The 16840-nt window shown below is 39.9% G+C and overlaps 1 protein-coding gene across 2 annotated transcripts in view; it reads left to right on the forward strand.

Moving 5' to 3' along the window:
* pvrl2l (PVR cell adhesion molecule related 2 like) overlaps positions 1-16840 on the forward strand; it is a 283769-nt gene that overhangs the window by 261270 nt on the left and 5659 nt on the right. Inside the window, exons 7-8 of one of the 2 annotated variants that reach the window (XM_044171846.1) lie at positions 13460-13586; positions 15699-15756. In XM_044171846.1, coding sequence (XP_044027781.1) covers positions 13460-13586; positions 15699-15756 — 185 coding nt within the window. Of the gene's footprint in view, positions 1-13456; positions 13587-15698; positions 15757-16840 lie in introns of both variants that reach the window. The other variant, XM_044171845.1, reaches the window with a different exon arrangement.

A 16840-nucleotide genomic window follows, 5' to 3' on the forward strand; every position in this document is an offset into this window, starting at 1 on the left:
GTTCTTTCTCACTCGTGCCAGAGTGAAAAGGTAAAGAGGAGTGGATGAATGTGAGTTTGGCAAAAGCAGAGTCAGATATTCAGTGTGACTTCGGTCTGATCTCTTCATTATCAGCTTGAAATGGAGAAGAAATTATTCAGACTGGCGCACTGAGAATACAGTAGCTAAAACTTATAATCTGCTATATTTTTATGTAAACAAATGTTAATTTTGCCTCTGGTATGTGTTGTGTTGTACCGTAATATCACGGGGGATAGTTACTGTTTGGTTAATGGGCTACTTTTCACTTGTTTCACTGCTGCTAAAATACACAACACACCTCTGTTAACTCGTTTTCACTTTGTGATTGACCAGGAAAAATCCCACTAACGTGAATAAATAAATGTGTTACCATGGTTACCAAATGATGTGCATAAATATATAAATTGCTTATACAAATCACTTATAAGATCACTTCCTTTACAATTTACAAGCAGATCCAGCAGATGGATATAATAGTGGTTTAGCTTTTGAATCAATGCTGAAATCACATACCTGCTCTCATAAAATCTGTGGTTGGTCCTTTTTGCTTTGCCGCCACAAACGAATCAACCAAAGTCTGCTTGGAAGCAAACTGACATCCACCTTTTCAGGCATCTCAGAGTTGAAATGACAGCTTTCATGCCAACCCAAACGAATATAACTAAATGGGCAAATTTTAGTGCGCATGCACCAACGTGCATGCTGCCTGTTGCCGTAGCTCCGTCTCATCGTCTTACTTTTTCCAACTACCGCATCTACACCCACCTGGACAAGCCGGCAAGCACGGTGAGGATCATGTTTTTTTACTTCTCCAGTGCTTTCAACACCATCCGACAGCCCTGCTGGGTGAGAAGCTGAGGGCGATGCAAGTGGATGCCCCGCTCGTGTCCTGGATTGTTGACTACCTGACTGGCAGACCACAGCACGTGCACCTGCAGCACTGTGTGTCGGACAGCGTGGTCAGCAACACTGGGGCCCCTCAGGGGACTTTCCTCTCTCCCTTCCTCTTCACCATCTACACTACAGACTTTAGTTACCACACGGAGTCCTGCCACCTTCAGAAGTTTTAATGACTGATGACTCTGCTGTGGTGGGATGTATCAGCGGTGGTGATGAGACTGAGTACAGGGCTGTGATGGGTAACTTTGTCTCATGGTGTGAGTAGAACCATCTGCTGCTCAATGCGACAAAGTCAAAGGAGCTGGTTGTAGACCTACGAAGGGCCAAGGCACCAGTGACCCCTGTTTCCATCCAGGTGGTCAGTGTGGACATTGTAGAGGAGTACAAATACCTGGGAGTACACATGGACAATAAACTGGACTGGACCAAGAACACTCAAGCTGTTTACAGGAAGGGCCAGAGCTGCCTCTATTTTCTGAGGAGGCTGAGGTGCTTCAACATCTGCCGGACAAGATGTTTTATGAGTCTGTGGTGGCCAGTGCTATCTTCTATGCTGCTGCATGCTGGGGCAGCAGGTTGAGGGTAGCGGACGCTAACAGACTCAACAAACTGATCCGTAAGGCCAGTGACATTGTGGGGGTGGAGCTGGACTCTCTGTCGGTGGTGTCAGAGAGGAGGATGCTGGCCAAACATGCCATCTTGGACAGTGTCTCCCACCCACTCCATGACATGCTGGTCAAACAAAGACCTTCAGCAGAAGACTCATCCCCCCAAAATGCACCACAGAGCATCACAGGAAGTCATTCTTGCCTGTGGCCATCAAAGCTTTAACTCCTCCCTCTAAGTGTCAGTCTTTATGACCTTAAGTCGATAAACTGGACATTGGATCATTAACATTACTGTAAGACTTAAAATAATTATGCAATATTCTCTGTTTAATAGTCCTGTGCAATATACTTTGTTTTCAGTTAAATTTATTGATATTTATTCATACTTCTATTTTAATTTTATACTTATACCCACTTGGTACTTAATTTATCTGACCTGTATTATAGTGTATTATATTTTTTGCTTAGTACTTCTATTCCTGTGTGCACTGACGTGATAGTGAGCAGCTGTAACAAAAGAGTTTCCCCTCAGGGATCAATAAATTTTTTGTTCACTTGGGGGCAACGGGAACCTTTTAAGTTGATTGGGCGAACTTGTTAGCAAAGAGTTGCTAATGCAACATTGCATTCATTTGGAGTCATATTCTGTCCACCTGGTGAATGTAAATCCAATTCCCACTCTCTTTTAGCTTTGTATTTGGTCTCTAAAACTTATGAGGGAAATATCTTTCTCTGTAGCTGCTAAATGCTCCACTATGTTGACCAGCTAGTTGCTAACTGTGTCTATCTGCTGCTCTGGTGCTGAGCAGGTAGTGTACAGTGGACCCAAAAGGACACTATGGGAACAGTGAGAGTGAACCAAAACACTAAAGTTCTAGCTGAACAAGTTAAAACAAGCTATGAAGCTCTGTAAAGCCGAGAGGAGCTGCAGATTCAGGTGATAATTCTCTTTAGGTTCATCACTGCGAGCAACCCCTTTTATATTGTCACATTGTTTTCACATTGTCATTTGATACGTTATTATAAAAAATATTGATCATATTCATAGCTGATTTAAATTTCAGCTGGTTCATGAAGGATTTAGATTTGCTTCTCTAAACATTTAAGCCTGTTTGTTTTTGAGTTTTACTGATTTTCACAGAATAATCCCCAGATTTTTGTAAAAGATTGATGTTCACACACATTTTTCTCCATGCATCAAAACATTGTTTGATTTACAACTGCAAAGCTTTGCAGCAGGGACAGTTAAGAGAGTGCTTCTAAAAATAGAAAGTAAGGTAATTAAAACTAAAGTAATTTAAAAATAAATGGTTAAACTAAAATGGGGTGGGGGGGTAGAAATACAAAATCAAATTGAAAATACACACCAGTTTTAATAAAAAAAAGACCCAAAAGAAGCCTTTAACATGTTTAAACCCTCCACAGTAGATTAATCCTTCAATACCTACGTGAGTTGGCTGATGATACCAATATTACATCTTTTCAACAGCTAAGACTGAAATTCAATATCTCTAATTCCTATTTCTTTTAATGTATGCAGCTTTGTACTTTTCTGTCCTTGCTCTCTCTTCTTTCCATCAATACTGTCCAACATTCTCCTAAAATCTATTAAAACATACTTTTAGATATTATTGACATAACCTACTGCTGCCCTGTTCAGTCTTCAACACATTCACAGCTTAAAAAGTAAGTGGGAAGAAGAATAAGATACAGAATTACCAAACAAAATATAGCAAGGTGCTTAGAACAGGATGCAGTTGACTTTAATATGTTTAATATGTTTGACAGGATCAAGATTGGACAAACTTTGCTCATGAGAGCAGTGAGACTGAAAAAAAATACAATGAGCTGAAAGACAATAAAACGCTTCATAGAGCTGAGGGGAACTGCTGGTTGGGTGATAATTTTCTGTCACTACGAACAACACTTTCTACATACAAGTAGTTATGTGATCCATTGTTAAAATACAATTATTGATTACAGATGCTTTAAGACAGATCCTACATTATCTGATTTCTTGTAGATCGGCCAAAATATTTATTGGGAAAAAATCTAGTTTTAAGGCCTTCATTATTTCAGTTGATATTGTTTTTAAAAGGTATTGCATTTGATAAAATTACCACAGGCTAATTGGCACATCGCAAACCCAGACCAGTTAGCATTCTACCACAGGAATTCTGTCTCTTGGGCTCTTAGCAAAATATAATTAAGATGCCAGGCGTATTCTACTTTGTGCAGTGAGAGTGGTTGGGGCGAGAGGGGCCAATAGATCATTGTTGGCCCTGGGGCCCTGGGGCCCCCTTGCAAGTTAATCTAGCTATGACAGTATGTTGTAAGTCTTTAAATATTTTATTCCCAGAATTAGTACAGCAAAGTTATGATACTAAACTGTACTCACACTGTAGCCTAATCCCTTCAAACTACCGAAGTGCGACCACAAAGAAACAACTCACTCTGTTGTTGATTTAAACAGCAGATTTTCCGCTCTAGACTGAGCACGTCCTCAGTTCTTGGTCCCCCTGAAAAACCTCCTTTGAAGCACCTTGCTTTGCTCCCCTCCCTCCCCTCCTCTAAGTGATTTGATGTAATTTGACTAGGTAGGTGACAGCTCTTTTAAGAGAGGGGACAACTTGAAATGTCAGCTTCGGTGTGTTTGCACAAAGAGAAGAGAGGAGGCAGGGGGACCAGAAAGAGAAAATTGAAGAGAAGAGATAAACTCAGTTGGGGTCGCTCTTCAACTCCTCCTTTTCTCTCTCCTTGCACTTCTTCTCTTCTCTTCCTCTTTATGCCGCCGTTTTTTCCCCTCCTCATTTGTGTTTTCTCCCTCTTTTCTCCTCCAGTCTGTCTCTCTCCCTCTCTCCCTCTCTCTCAGAGTATGACCTAGTTTGATCCTGAATGGTTTGGGGGCTGTCTGTCTCTGAGATAAACTCATTTGCTCTGGATCATTTAGAGAGCAATGCCATTTCAACCCCCCCCCCCCCCTTGATGTTATTTGGGGAAGCAAGCAACAGAATGTGTCTGCAAATGTGTGTGTGTGTTTGTGTTTGAGTTAGTGTGCATTTGTGTGTGCTTTAATCTGTTAAGTGGGTAGAGACATATGGGGAGAAAGGACAGAAAAAAGCTTGCACACAGAGCTGTCAGAAAATGAAAGGGGATCTCTGGCTTCAGATAAGGTTGTGAAGTGTTGCATATCCAAAGATATCTGTCACACAAACACAGAGAGCACTGATAGGCAGATTTATTCAAAAAGGTCACGCTACGCTTGAGCTTGTGTGTCTGTTCACCTGTGTGTGTGTGTGAGCTGCGCTGTGCAATGGGATTTTAAAGATCCCATCAGACCTGCTTCCCTATTAGTGACACACTTAGGCCCACATCATGTGTGTTTTTGCATGTGTGTTTTGTTTCTCTGCAGGCTGCTCAAAACCGTCACGTACTGTAACCAAAAAGTCGTGGGTTGGATGGCTCTTGTCTAGTCTCAGAAGGCTAATTACACTGAGTGCACAGTGACAGAGCTGCCTTGAAATTATTTATGATTCTTCCACTGTCCCACTTGTTCTCGTCAGCCAAGTCATCATCCAATGCATCCTCAACTGGGAAATCATTTCGGATCCTCATCCTTCCTTCGCCCTAATTTTTATTTTATTTTTTTAAATTGCTCTTCAAACATTAAACGGAAAATTCAACCCTCTCTTACACGTACTTGTGCACAGTTAGACAGAATATCTTCAATCAGTCCCTGGAGAGTTTGTCTGTAGGTCAATCAATGCAGCTTTAGCAAGGGACTGATACCAAAATCCTGACATTTACCATCGATGTTTTAGATCATTAAAACAATTTCTGTTACAATACTCCTTTGTATTGTAGCGGCGCTCGATGCAACTTCATGTCCTCCACAGAGAAAAAAAAAAGTCACCACCAACTAAAATGGACCCTGAAACACTTGCTGGTTCAAACTGTTATAAAGTGGTTTACCATAGATGTTTTCTTCCAAAATTATGTCAAACACATCATGAGGAACACAAAACAAGCACCTAAACTGAATTTGCGAACAACTCTAAAGCTGCAGGATCTCAATTAACAGAACAAAGACGGACATTGTTTACTGTTGCAGCCCCACTAGAGACTGATACACAGCATAAAGAAATATCTTTCTCAACAAGTTTTTTGTCAACTTATTTTCAGCCTTGAAGACATATTTCTTTAAAAAGTAGCTGCCAGTAGCATTTGTTCCCAGTGCAGTTTCTCTTGTATTAGGAATCTCTAAATTAGTGCAACTGTCTTCAAACAAGTCAAATTGCTAGACTAATGTAAATAAACTGAAATTCTTGAAATAACTAATCTAAAATCGATGTAATTGGTATATGTATATGTAATGTATTTGCAGGCATGATATACGTAACTCCTCTCACATTATATTTGTCCACAATTGTCGACGTTAAGACTTTGGGAAATGAAAATACATCCTCTAAATGGATTGTTTTTTGATAAATAATGTCATCTAAGGCTACTGGCAAAATGTTTGACAATTTTAGTCAGTTTATCCAGTTTGTTGACTTGCAGCAAAAATTGCAAGTTTAACTGTCAGAACTACGATGTTCACTGCAGGGGACCTGTGCAGTCAAGAGGTTTTGCAATGTTAAACATACAATCAGCTTTAATGTGAAACACACTATTCATTTATGCTGATCTTAATAGAGCTCTCTCATTCTGTTTTTTCTCTCACTCACCTTTTCCTTTCTCTTCCCTACTCTCTCTCTCACTCTCACTCTCCAGCTCTCGTACCTCTTTTCTGAAGTGCCTTGCTGAAAGGAATAAAGAAGCTTTTAGCGTCTAAGATTATAATCATTCCTTTTTTTATTCATCATAATTGCTCGCTGATTGCAGTAATTTCTGTGCACTCATAATTTTAGTGGTGTTTTTAGTGCTTGGTGGCTGCACGCTGCTCACTGCATTTATGGATATGTGTTATCTGTGCGTGTGTTTGTGAATGTTTGTGAGTCAATTTGTCTTTTCAGAGTCAGTAAATGCGAGAGGTCGCGCTAATATCGCTGTTTATGAATCAGAGTTGGAAGGAAGGGGAGGGGGCACTGGGAAAAATAGGTGTTTTTGTAAAGGAAGGACAAAGCAACAGGGGCATTTTTCATGTTGGCACAGCAGCAGAGAACAAGTGAGCAACAGACTGCGATAGAAGGCGACAGAGTGGCTGTGAAAAGGAGAAAACAAAGTGATTGAGAGAGTTTGTCTTAACTGGAGGCGTATAGAAGTGCAGAGTGCAGTAGTCTGATGAAGGGCTGAAGGACGAACATGAGAGGGATGAGAGAAAGTGAGGAAGTGGTTAACACGCAGCAAAGGAGGATGATGGGAGAGAGAAAAAAATATGAGAGAAAGTGAAAAATAAGAAAAAAAACTGAGAAGAAAAAGAGGGGAGGTGAAGGGATTGTGAGAAACTGAGAGAGAGAAGGAGAGGCAGTTGTTGTTCCAGTGTCACTCATGGCTTCCCTCGGGAGTGTTTAGACCTTTAAAATCTCCTCCTTGTTTCCGCAGGCCGCTAACACTCCTATCACCCCCTCCTCTTCATCTCTCATTCCCCGCCACCTTCGCTCCCACGTTTATCGCTGCTCATCCCTCCCTCTTCCTTGAACCCCAACCCTGCTCAGTTTGCTCTCCTCCTTCACTGCTTCACCTTCACACTCCTGTCTGTTTTCCTTCCTTCCTTCCTTCGTCTCTTCCTTTGATTTTCCTCCCTCTTTCCTCCCTTGTTTCCGTTCCCACTGGCTCTCAAATCCTCGCATTCTTTTCTCGTCTTCCCTCCTGCTTCCCTAAAAACACAAAATCTGCTATTTATAAATTGACTAACTGTACGCAAGCCTAGCGTTCAGGGAGAGAAACAGGCAGAATGAAAGGAAGTACGTGAATTGTTTTTTTTGTTTGTGTGTGTGTGTGTGGCAGCAAATTCCAGTAGCTGAATCTGAAACATTCATTCATATCTTGTCATATTGCATTACAGTCTCATGTCATGTTACATTTCAGGCACGTAGCCGCAGTGGTTTTTAGCAAAACTTCTCCTTAAGCTCATGGAGGTCTTAAGAAATTTTTGTCAAAAACATTTGGATAGCACGACCTTAAAAAGTCTGAGGCAGCCATTCAATCAGCCGTAAGTTTAGAAATGCTCACTTCTCAAAATGGCATTTTATGGATGGGTGAACAGCAGCACCAGCCTCAGTGTTCAGTTATCTCTAGCATCATTTCAGGGGTTATTGTTATGATTACAGTCCACTGTGTCCTCGCCATTTCCAAAAATGACTTCTCTGGTTCTTCTGTAGGTCCCTCTGAGATTCACAAGACTGAGATCTGGTCATGCAAAAGTATTTATTAAAGTATTAGTAGTAGACAAATGAGTCGCAAAAATTGCTTTGCCTCCTGTGTTTATCTTGCGTGTCGTCTGCTCTGCCAATTCTTCAAGGTTTATGTTTTATCCCACTCTGTGACATGTAATGTAAAATAGTAATGGCTGCCATGGGAATGACAACAATAAGCTTAAACTCCTGAACCTTACACGCAACCTTTTAGTAAAGTACTTGTGTTGCTGTGCTGCAAGTATCTGTGTATCCGTGTGTGACAGACTTGCCTGTGAGTGTTTTTTTTTTTTTTTTTACCAAATATGTGGTGGTTTTTTCATGTTGTGTTTCAGGGAGAGATAGTTAAGTGCAGGCCTTGGGCACAATGTGTTTCTCTGATGGCTAATACAGTAATACAGCCCACACACTGGAGCGTTTGATAAGAGAGAGCAATGAGGCGCTTTAGACAGGGATTGTTGTTTCAATTTCATTTAAATTGCATGTGATTCAGTAGCAATTTCTCACCACTTGAGTGTCACTTAGATAATAGCATTATATCTGCAGATTTGGGGTGTTTTGCTACCAGACGATGCAGTGATGGAGCTAAACAGGAATGAAGGTCTGCTGTAGTGAGCCAGCGAATTCCCACCCACTTGTTTTTACATCTAGAAAGCAATGCTACAGTGTGAAGCCCGGGCTATTGATTTAACAGTGTAAATGTTTGATAATTTATATAAATATTCTACAACCAGCACTGACTTGATGACAAGGAAATGGAACTGCGTGTTACATAAAGATGGACTCTAATGGATGGTGAATGAAAGTGAAAGGTGTAGTTCTCTAAGGTTTGTGTGTTTAGCAAAAGATGAGAATGAGGTGAGCCCGGGACAGAGAGGAAGTGTCAGTGGTTGTGTTGACTCACCATTAATACAACCTGCACGTGGGAGATTTGAAAAGTTGAGAATCATGTGGTTACTCCTGCAGCTCATGGATACATGGATGAAAACACTTTTTGGTTGTTTTGCTTCCCACTTTGTCGCTCGAAACTTGAACCCAAGTCTGAGCAAAAGGTAGAAGCAAAGTTGTTAAAGGTATGCTTCCATCTAGACATGGAACAAACTTTAAGCTTTTCCAAATGTTGGCAAAAGTTGGAAGTTGAAAGTTGGAAGTGTGAATTTTTATATGAAAATATCTCCAGAGAACATAACAAGAGAACATGACTAAAAGACCACTTTAACTCTTCTACATAACCTGACAGCCAAACAAAAATGCCAGTACTGGACAATTCTGAAAAGCCCCAGATTACGTTCAGTGGCAACATTTTTACATCCAATTCCAACATTTTTAATACTCTTACTTTGTACAATATCTGCACACGGCAACTACGGTGTGGTTAAGGTTAGGGAAAGATTGTGGTTATGGCAGATAAATTATGGTTAAGGTGTGGTTAAGGTTAGGCAGCTGATACACACCCCTCTCAACCATCCACCACTCAGACTTCACATCTTCACTTTACACTACACACTACTTCCTGTTTTGTCAAGGAATACTGGCATTAGTGCAGTATTGCCCAATATCGACGTAATTCCTACGGTTACTGTGCTGCTTCTGTAACATTAGGTTAACATTTCATTGACGCTTCCCACCTGATATGGCAGTTTTGTATGGAAGTTAATTAATGGCAAAACCACCTTGGGCATACAATAGATTTGAGCATAAATTAGTCAGCAAGTTAAGATTTGACAGCATTATTTCACAGATTTGTAAGCGTAGAATGGGTTTTGAGAGCGAACAATAACAGAGCCATCTAATCAGTAAGCAAGAAGAATGGTGTAACCATATTTAAGAGAGCAACCTTGCTTCCTTTGTTTAATGCCCTCCAAGTTGTGGATACATTTTGGCAGATTTTGTATCCCTTGCATGCAAACTCTAACCACAGAGAGCAGAGTCAACTCTACTGGATTTGACTTGGAAGTGAAGCATCATCCTGTTAAACCTTAATGTGTTCCATCATCTTTTTCATCTACCTAAGGGTCAAATAAAGCTGTATCCTTTTGAAACCTGTTGGCAAGAGCCCTCTAACCTTCTCAAGCACTTTCAATCTTACAAAACAACAAAACCAACAAAATCCCGAAAGTAGATTGCAAACTGAGCACCCACAAAATTTGTTCTCATATTCTGACTGACCCTATGCACTGTGTAACTTTGGTTTGCAGAGTGATGAGTTTGGGTTTGTTTGGTTCTCGTTCGATAGTTTTGTTATTAATAAACTTGTAAATTAATTTCTTTCCACACACATACCGCCTGGCATCTGCTGCTCTTTTGATTCTTTATTTTTGGGGCTTCATGGTGGATGGGAGCCATGTATGGGTTAGTGGTAGTAGAAAAGTAGAAACTGGTCCTATAATGACATTATTTATTTATTAGAAAAAATATTGCATCCTTCCCAAATCAACTTTTCCAACAACTAGGCATAAAAACTTATTTGAATGGCATTTAGCCGTTTAGCCAGTATTTCCATTCTGGGTTTTTTTTCTCCCTGAATTCAACCTGCTCACAAAAACAGGTGGATTGAAATGCACTTATTGTTGCAATGTGCAGTTTAACATCTCTGGTTTGCCTGCAGTGAGAAGAACAGGTGTGTTTGTTGAGGAGAGTGGCTGATGCTTTCTGCCTGTAAAGGGATGTAATGAGTAAGAAAGGTGTGAGTGTGTTCTCTGAGAAATTGCTAACACCAGTTTTGCATCTGGCTTCAGAGAAACTCATTCCTTCTTCTAATCCATCTTCTCTTCTCCTCTCTCCTCTTCTCTTCTGGGGTGCACCCTACTGTTTCAACCCCATTCTCTGACCAATCATGTTTTCTGATCCTGCAGCTAATCCCGCCCTCCTCCTCCCCCCACCCCTCCCATGTCATCTGTGTGGCATTTCTCATGCAGCACCACGACTCATTTTTTTATTGAAAAGGCAGTTTATTGATCATCAGTGGCAAAACATTGCCAGTGTAAACTCTGATAACGCCATGGCACACATCAAATGAGCTTTTGACACACACACAAAGACACGTGTTCATACGCAAGGAGAGAAGAAGGGATTGAGTTCACATGCTGACTTATGCAGCGGTGGCATGAAGTACGTGCATGTGCGCACACACTTATCAGAATAGCATTAATTTACCATTTCTGTCTCCACTACTCATCTATTTTAATTACTAACATTACAGTATCTTACAGTTTCGTACATTCCTGTGATTAAAATTTAAATTTAAAGATAGATAAACGAAAGTCCGGTTTACTTGTCAAACAGTTGGTTTTGAACTAAGGTCCCACCTCTGACTGGGCAGATAGTCAATCATGGTTTAGGATAATGTGGTGGCATGGGTCACCCCTGAAATCTTATTGGCCACCCCAGGTGCCACTCCTTGGACACGTCCCTGGTGTGTGTGTGCTTGTTCATCTCCAGCTGTGAGGAAAGTCCGGTGCCATTCTCTGTTTCTCTCCCTCCTCCCTTCATCTGTCTCTACATGCCTCCCTCCCTTCATTTTCTAGCTTGTCCTTCTCTCTGACCTCTCTCCCTCCTTTCCCCATCTCCATCTTTCTCTCCCTCCCTCATCTCCCCTCCTCTCTTCCCTTCCATGTCTCCTTTATTTTATTTTTTCTCTGTCCTTTCCTTTTTCATTGTCTTCCCTCCTTCCTTGCTGGCTGTGTGTTTGTGATCATAGATAAACTGGACTTGCTCCCTATTCTGTCTGTGACCACTGTGGCAGATGTGGAAACTAAACTCTCTCTCTCACACACACACTCACACACTGGCCAGTCCTATCCCAGTGGATTCACCCAGACATGAATATGCAAAGCCGGCCTTATTGAAACTCCCCGAGCAAATCTGCATGTTCACCTCATCTATCTGTCTGTCTATCTATTGTCATTGACTCTCTCTCCTTGAAGACTGTAAGCTTGGAACAGAACGCTACCTGCTGGCAAGAAGAAGGAAATGCAGTCAGTCTTAATGTGATCAGAGTCACAATCTCATACTCACAAATATATATTTTCAGAAACTCTCCCAGTTGTCTATATTTTCTTACTTATCCCTATCTAGCTACATATGAAGTTTCATTCTTATTTCTTTTTACATTATATTCATCAGCATCTGAAACTGCAATGGAGGTTAATGGAATTTCATTTTGAAAGCTCAAAGAATCAAAGAGTAACATTTGAAACACTCAGAAGCAACTTACCTTTCTAGAAACAGTCTCACATAACTGGACTATCCAGACCTTGCTGTTCATGGTCTTTTCTTAAGGACTATTTCTTTGGTAGAAAGATTGATTTGGGGCAATCTGAACCTTTTAATTGTTTTGTTTTTGCATCATTTTATGTATTCAGATGTTTCTTCTTCATGGTCCCTCCAGGCTATTCTTTGGCCTAAGACTAGGCAGTAAAGGATGAGGATGACATCACTTTTGGCAGATAAAAAATATATATTTGTAACAATGAAGAAAGAAAGTGTGTTTTTGATTGATGCATTTATTTTTAAATGTATACAATTGTATTTTGATGTGTTTCAAGAGCTATAATTTAAGGGAAGCCTCAAACTACTGTCTATAGCAATTACAGTACGTTTTTTTCTTGCAGCAGCAGCAAAAATTGGCTTCATTTGTAGGCAAATACTCATACAAACATCAGCTAAATGTATGTTGTAAAGCTAAATGAGTGGAAATCATAGAGATAATTATCCTTTTATCATCTATGTATCAAGCGTAGTGGAGTGTTTTTACTTCAGTGGCAGTGATGAAATGCGATTTCATAAAAAAAAGGACCAAACAACCTGTGAAAATCATGCAACCCTCCCTTTGTTGTTTCTGCCAAAACCTGCTATAGTCAATGATTCTGCAGAACCATCCAGATTGTTTGCTGTGTGCAGCTGCTGTCAGCCTGTTTTTTTCCCCCTTTTAAATAGTAGCACTACTATAATGAAAGGCTTTTAGTCAATTTAGATACCTCCAGAAATCACAAGCAGGCTCTTAATTGAAAGGAGATGTCGAGGTCAGCGTGAGATTCAGCTGATGTGAAGCTACATTGCAAAGATTTATGACATTCATGAGTGTTAGCGTAGGCCTTCAACAGAGAGCTTTGAGCTGCTTTCATTTTACAAGAACTCATATTGAGTTCTTAATGCATATGTGGCTGTGCTTCAGTGTTACACCATAATAATACATACAATGCTGACATTGAAAAGAAACTTGACTTTTGATCACCTGCTTCCACATTCCTCTGGAGATTTCTTGTGATGGTTCATTTTACTTACATTGTATTAAAACTGAAGTGTTATTTTTTTTGTGTGCGTTTTTTTTACATATATTATACATACCACATATTTTTCTCGGCTACAGTTAATAACGAAATACTGCTGACTCACACAGCCACAGATTATTTTCTCTCACACAGACTTAAGTAGCAAAATACATAAAAATACAAATATTGCATGTGAGCAACATTAAACTGTCAGAAGCAGCCACAGGAAATTTAATTTAAATTTAATAAAATTCTGTCTTTCTCTATGTTTTTCTTCTCTGTCTTTCACCCATACAAGAAGAGAAGAGACAAATCACTCCAGGCCCATCGACAGGTGCCGTTATCGGCGGTATCCTCGGCGCCCTCATCTTCATCGCCATCATCATCGGCATCATCTTCTTTATCCGCAAGCGCCAGGAGGAGGGAGAGTAAGTCTTCATTAGCAATCCTGCATCTACTTCATCGTTTATTCAACCTCCTGCGCAAAATCAATCTCCCCCTCCGGGACTAAGGCTCATTAAAACATATTATATGTCATGAGGGGACCCAGCAGAGGTAGCCTGGTCACAAATCCTGACCTGAAGTTTATAGCGTGAGGCCGCCTGGAGATTTTTCTCCCAAAATGCTCGGTCCCCTGCCCCCCCCATTCACCCTTGAAATTCCACCCCTGCAGCTGTAAATATGAATTTATTAAACCTTCCCTGTTTTAATTCCAAGAGGTAATTTTCCAAACTGAGATTTTCTGTAGAACAGGTATACTGTAAATTAACAAATATACACTCATTGTCTCCTTCCTACTCAGAGAGTCAGAGAGGTGGATTAGATTCACAATTACTGAATGTTGCAGACATGTTTCTGATACTCTAATGTGCAGCCAGTTACAGTGATGCAACGGTAGAATAAGATGGACTTTATGACGATTACCAAAATTACAAGCAACCAGAAATGATGATTGCACAGTTCAAGGTCAAATCATGCATGTACTATATAAATGGCCATAGAATGATTCGTAAGCCAGTGTCATAATATTTCATAAAATTAACCCTGACCTCTGTTTTGAACACAAAGTCCACGTGGTTCCCACTGTGCCTAAAGTTGAGCGTTCACACCGAGGATACAGCATGCTGTACGAGCTACAGTGGTGGGGGGCACAGAGCCACTGTGCTGACCTGAATCATTTCTTTTATTTCAATCGAATTCAAATTAGCTCCTTTTATTTGTTGTTCCCCAAATATTGGTAATGATTGATAAGAAGAAGTCTGTTTACATATGGTGGGGGGGGCATGAACATTTTTTCAGCTTCTAAGGGGGCATGACAGAAAAAGTTCTGAACCACTGAGCTACAGTCAGAGAGATATTAGAGATTTTTTTTAAAGCACAAAACTGAGTACAGATGGGAAAGTCATTGTGTTGCAAGAGTCTGGCACCAGCTCCTGAGATTTTCATTTCAAGCCTGTGAGATGCTAGCACAGACACAAAAATGTGAGCTGTACGAGCTGAAAAATATAATTGATACAGATAAAGCCAGGATCTACATTAGCTAGCTTTATAATATCAAAATGATAATCTCAAAATGTAAACCACAGTAAGGAAACCATTATTACTCTCAAAAACCTACTTATCTGTCTAAAATGGGTTTAATGGGATGAATTTCCAGACTTAGCTGTCAACTTTAACTTCCAAAAGTGCTAAAGTCACAGAGAATTTTCTAGGAACTCAGCAGCTCTACAGAGCCTTTAGCCTCTTTTTAGCTTGTTTTGTTTTTACAACCTCACATGTTGGCAACTGTATGGTAGGTTATATCTGAACTGCTCTTACAACCCTCTGTAGGCAGCCATCTCCAGCATACAAGCTCTGATTTTAAAAAACACTCTATACTGCCTTCACACAGCAGACAAAGTAACTCATTAAAAAAAAAAAGAAACATCTAGCAGCGAGAGAGAGTGAATATTGTACTTCGATTTATCAGGTAGACAGAAAAACTTCAAATGAATGTTAGAGTTGTGCCGTGTCTGCTGGATAGGAACATATTTTCTAATAATAAGGCGGCCGTAGCAAATTATGAACCTGTAAAATGTGATGACTGTGAGCTTCTTAAGATGTCTTTTACGAATCCCAAGAGTAATATGCCACATATTGTATTTACAAGGTCTCAATTCAACTAGTGCACTCTCAATGATTGTCACTGAGGGCAAGGAAGAGCTTTCATTCTTTATTCTTAATACAGATTTCTCGGCCAATACCAATACAAACCCACAGATTAAGCATTGCTTCTGACTTCCACTGAGAAAACCTTTAAACCACACAAAGCTCACCACTTTTTCACAGTAATTGCTGAATTTTGCATTAAAGTATTTAGTAATAGAATCTTGATTGAATTACGACACAATGAGATGTCTTTAGAGCTCAATATTTCAAGACTTTCTATTTCTGTGCACTCTCAGTTGCCCAACTTGTTTCTTTGTTAAGTATAAAGAAATCTGATGTCTTAACAAAGCAGCGATCAATACCGCATTACCTTTTCTCTTTTCTCCAATCAGGGGCCCTCCCAAGCACAAGCCCCCTCCCCCTGTAAAGGCAGGCAGCTCAACAGAGATGGTGAGTGGTCGACATTGCTTCAAATCAATCTTTATTGTTACTGCAATTATATTCTACACACACATATAAATACACACACACACAGTCCATTTGGGCAGTCATAATGGGGCTAATGGCTATTGATTGGGGATCTGAGTTGGCTTATGTGTCGAAATAATTAGCTTGGTTTGTAAAGAACTCCATTAGAGCGCTCCTCTCCTCTCCTCCTCCCCTCTCCACTTATTTTATTCCATCATTCCCTCACATTTTGTTGTGCTTGTACCACATTATGTAATGAGACTAGAACTCTGCAATTTTATTTTGATTCGATGTATAAAAGATGTCTAAATGCCTGCAAATGTCTAGGCTGAAATGGGGTTCACAGGCTTCAACAGTGAAAGGTTATTAGACATCTTAGAAAGCACCACCTGTGAAAGTGGAAGTGGTCAGGGTGGATGGAGGCTGGGCGTTCAAAGTGCAGGACTGTGACACCAGAGTCCCGGGTTTGCACCCAATATATTGTCAGTGAAAATTTTACTGATAAGTTAATTAAAATTTCCTCATTATGTTAAAATAAAATTACGTTTCCTCAAAAATGTATTTTCTGTTGCAAATTAGTTGCATATTATATTATATAACGTAATTTCTACAAGTCAGGATTGTTAAATGCCTATGCCTAACAATTAATTATTCAAGCTGTGTGACCATGCAAATTTCTTATTTATTTTTTATTGTTCCATGCTTTTACTATGTCAAAAGACTTGTTTTTGTAAAAATCAAATCAAGTCCTTAGAGAGTCAAGTCTCAAACAAGTCAAGTCTCAAGTCCTCGTTTTTGTGATTTAAGTCTGACTCAAGTCCAAGCTCTGTTATCCTCCTTAAAGTTGCTGTACAGTAGGTAACTTTTATTAAAAAAAACACTTTTTTTAAAAAAGGAAAACAACAGTTTATTATAAATTGGGTTTTATTTTAATAGCTCCAGCTATCATATCTATTAGTTATCATAACATTGTACTCACCAAAGTAAGAGATCTCAAAACAAGGCGACATTGCTAAAAATAAGAACAAGACCATACAGGTTGTCAACAAGCCAACAGTTTAGCAAG

Source organism: Siniperca chuatsi, linkage group LG17 (assembly GCF_020085105.1).
Source record: "Siniperca chuatsi isolate FFG_IHB_CAS linkage group LG17, ASM2008510v1, whole genome shotgun sequence".
Taxonomy (NCBI): Eukaryota; Metazoa; Chordata; class Actinopteri; order Centrarchiformes; family Sinipercidae; genus Siniperca; species Siniperca chuatsi.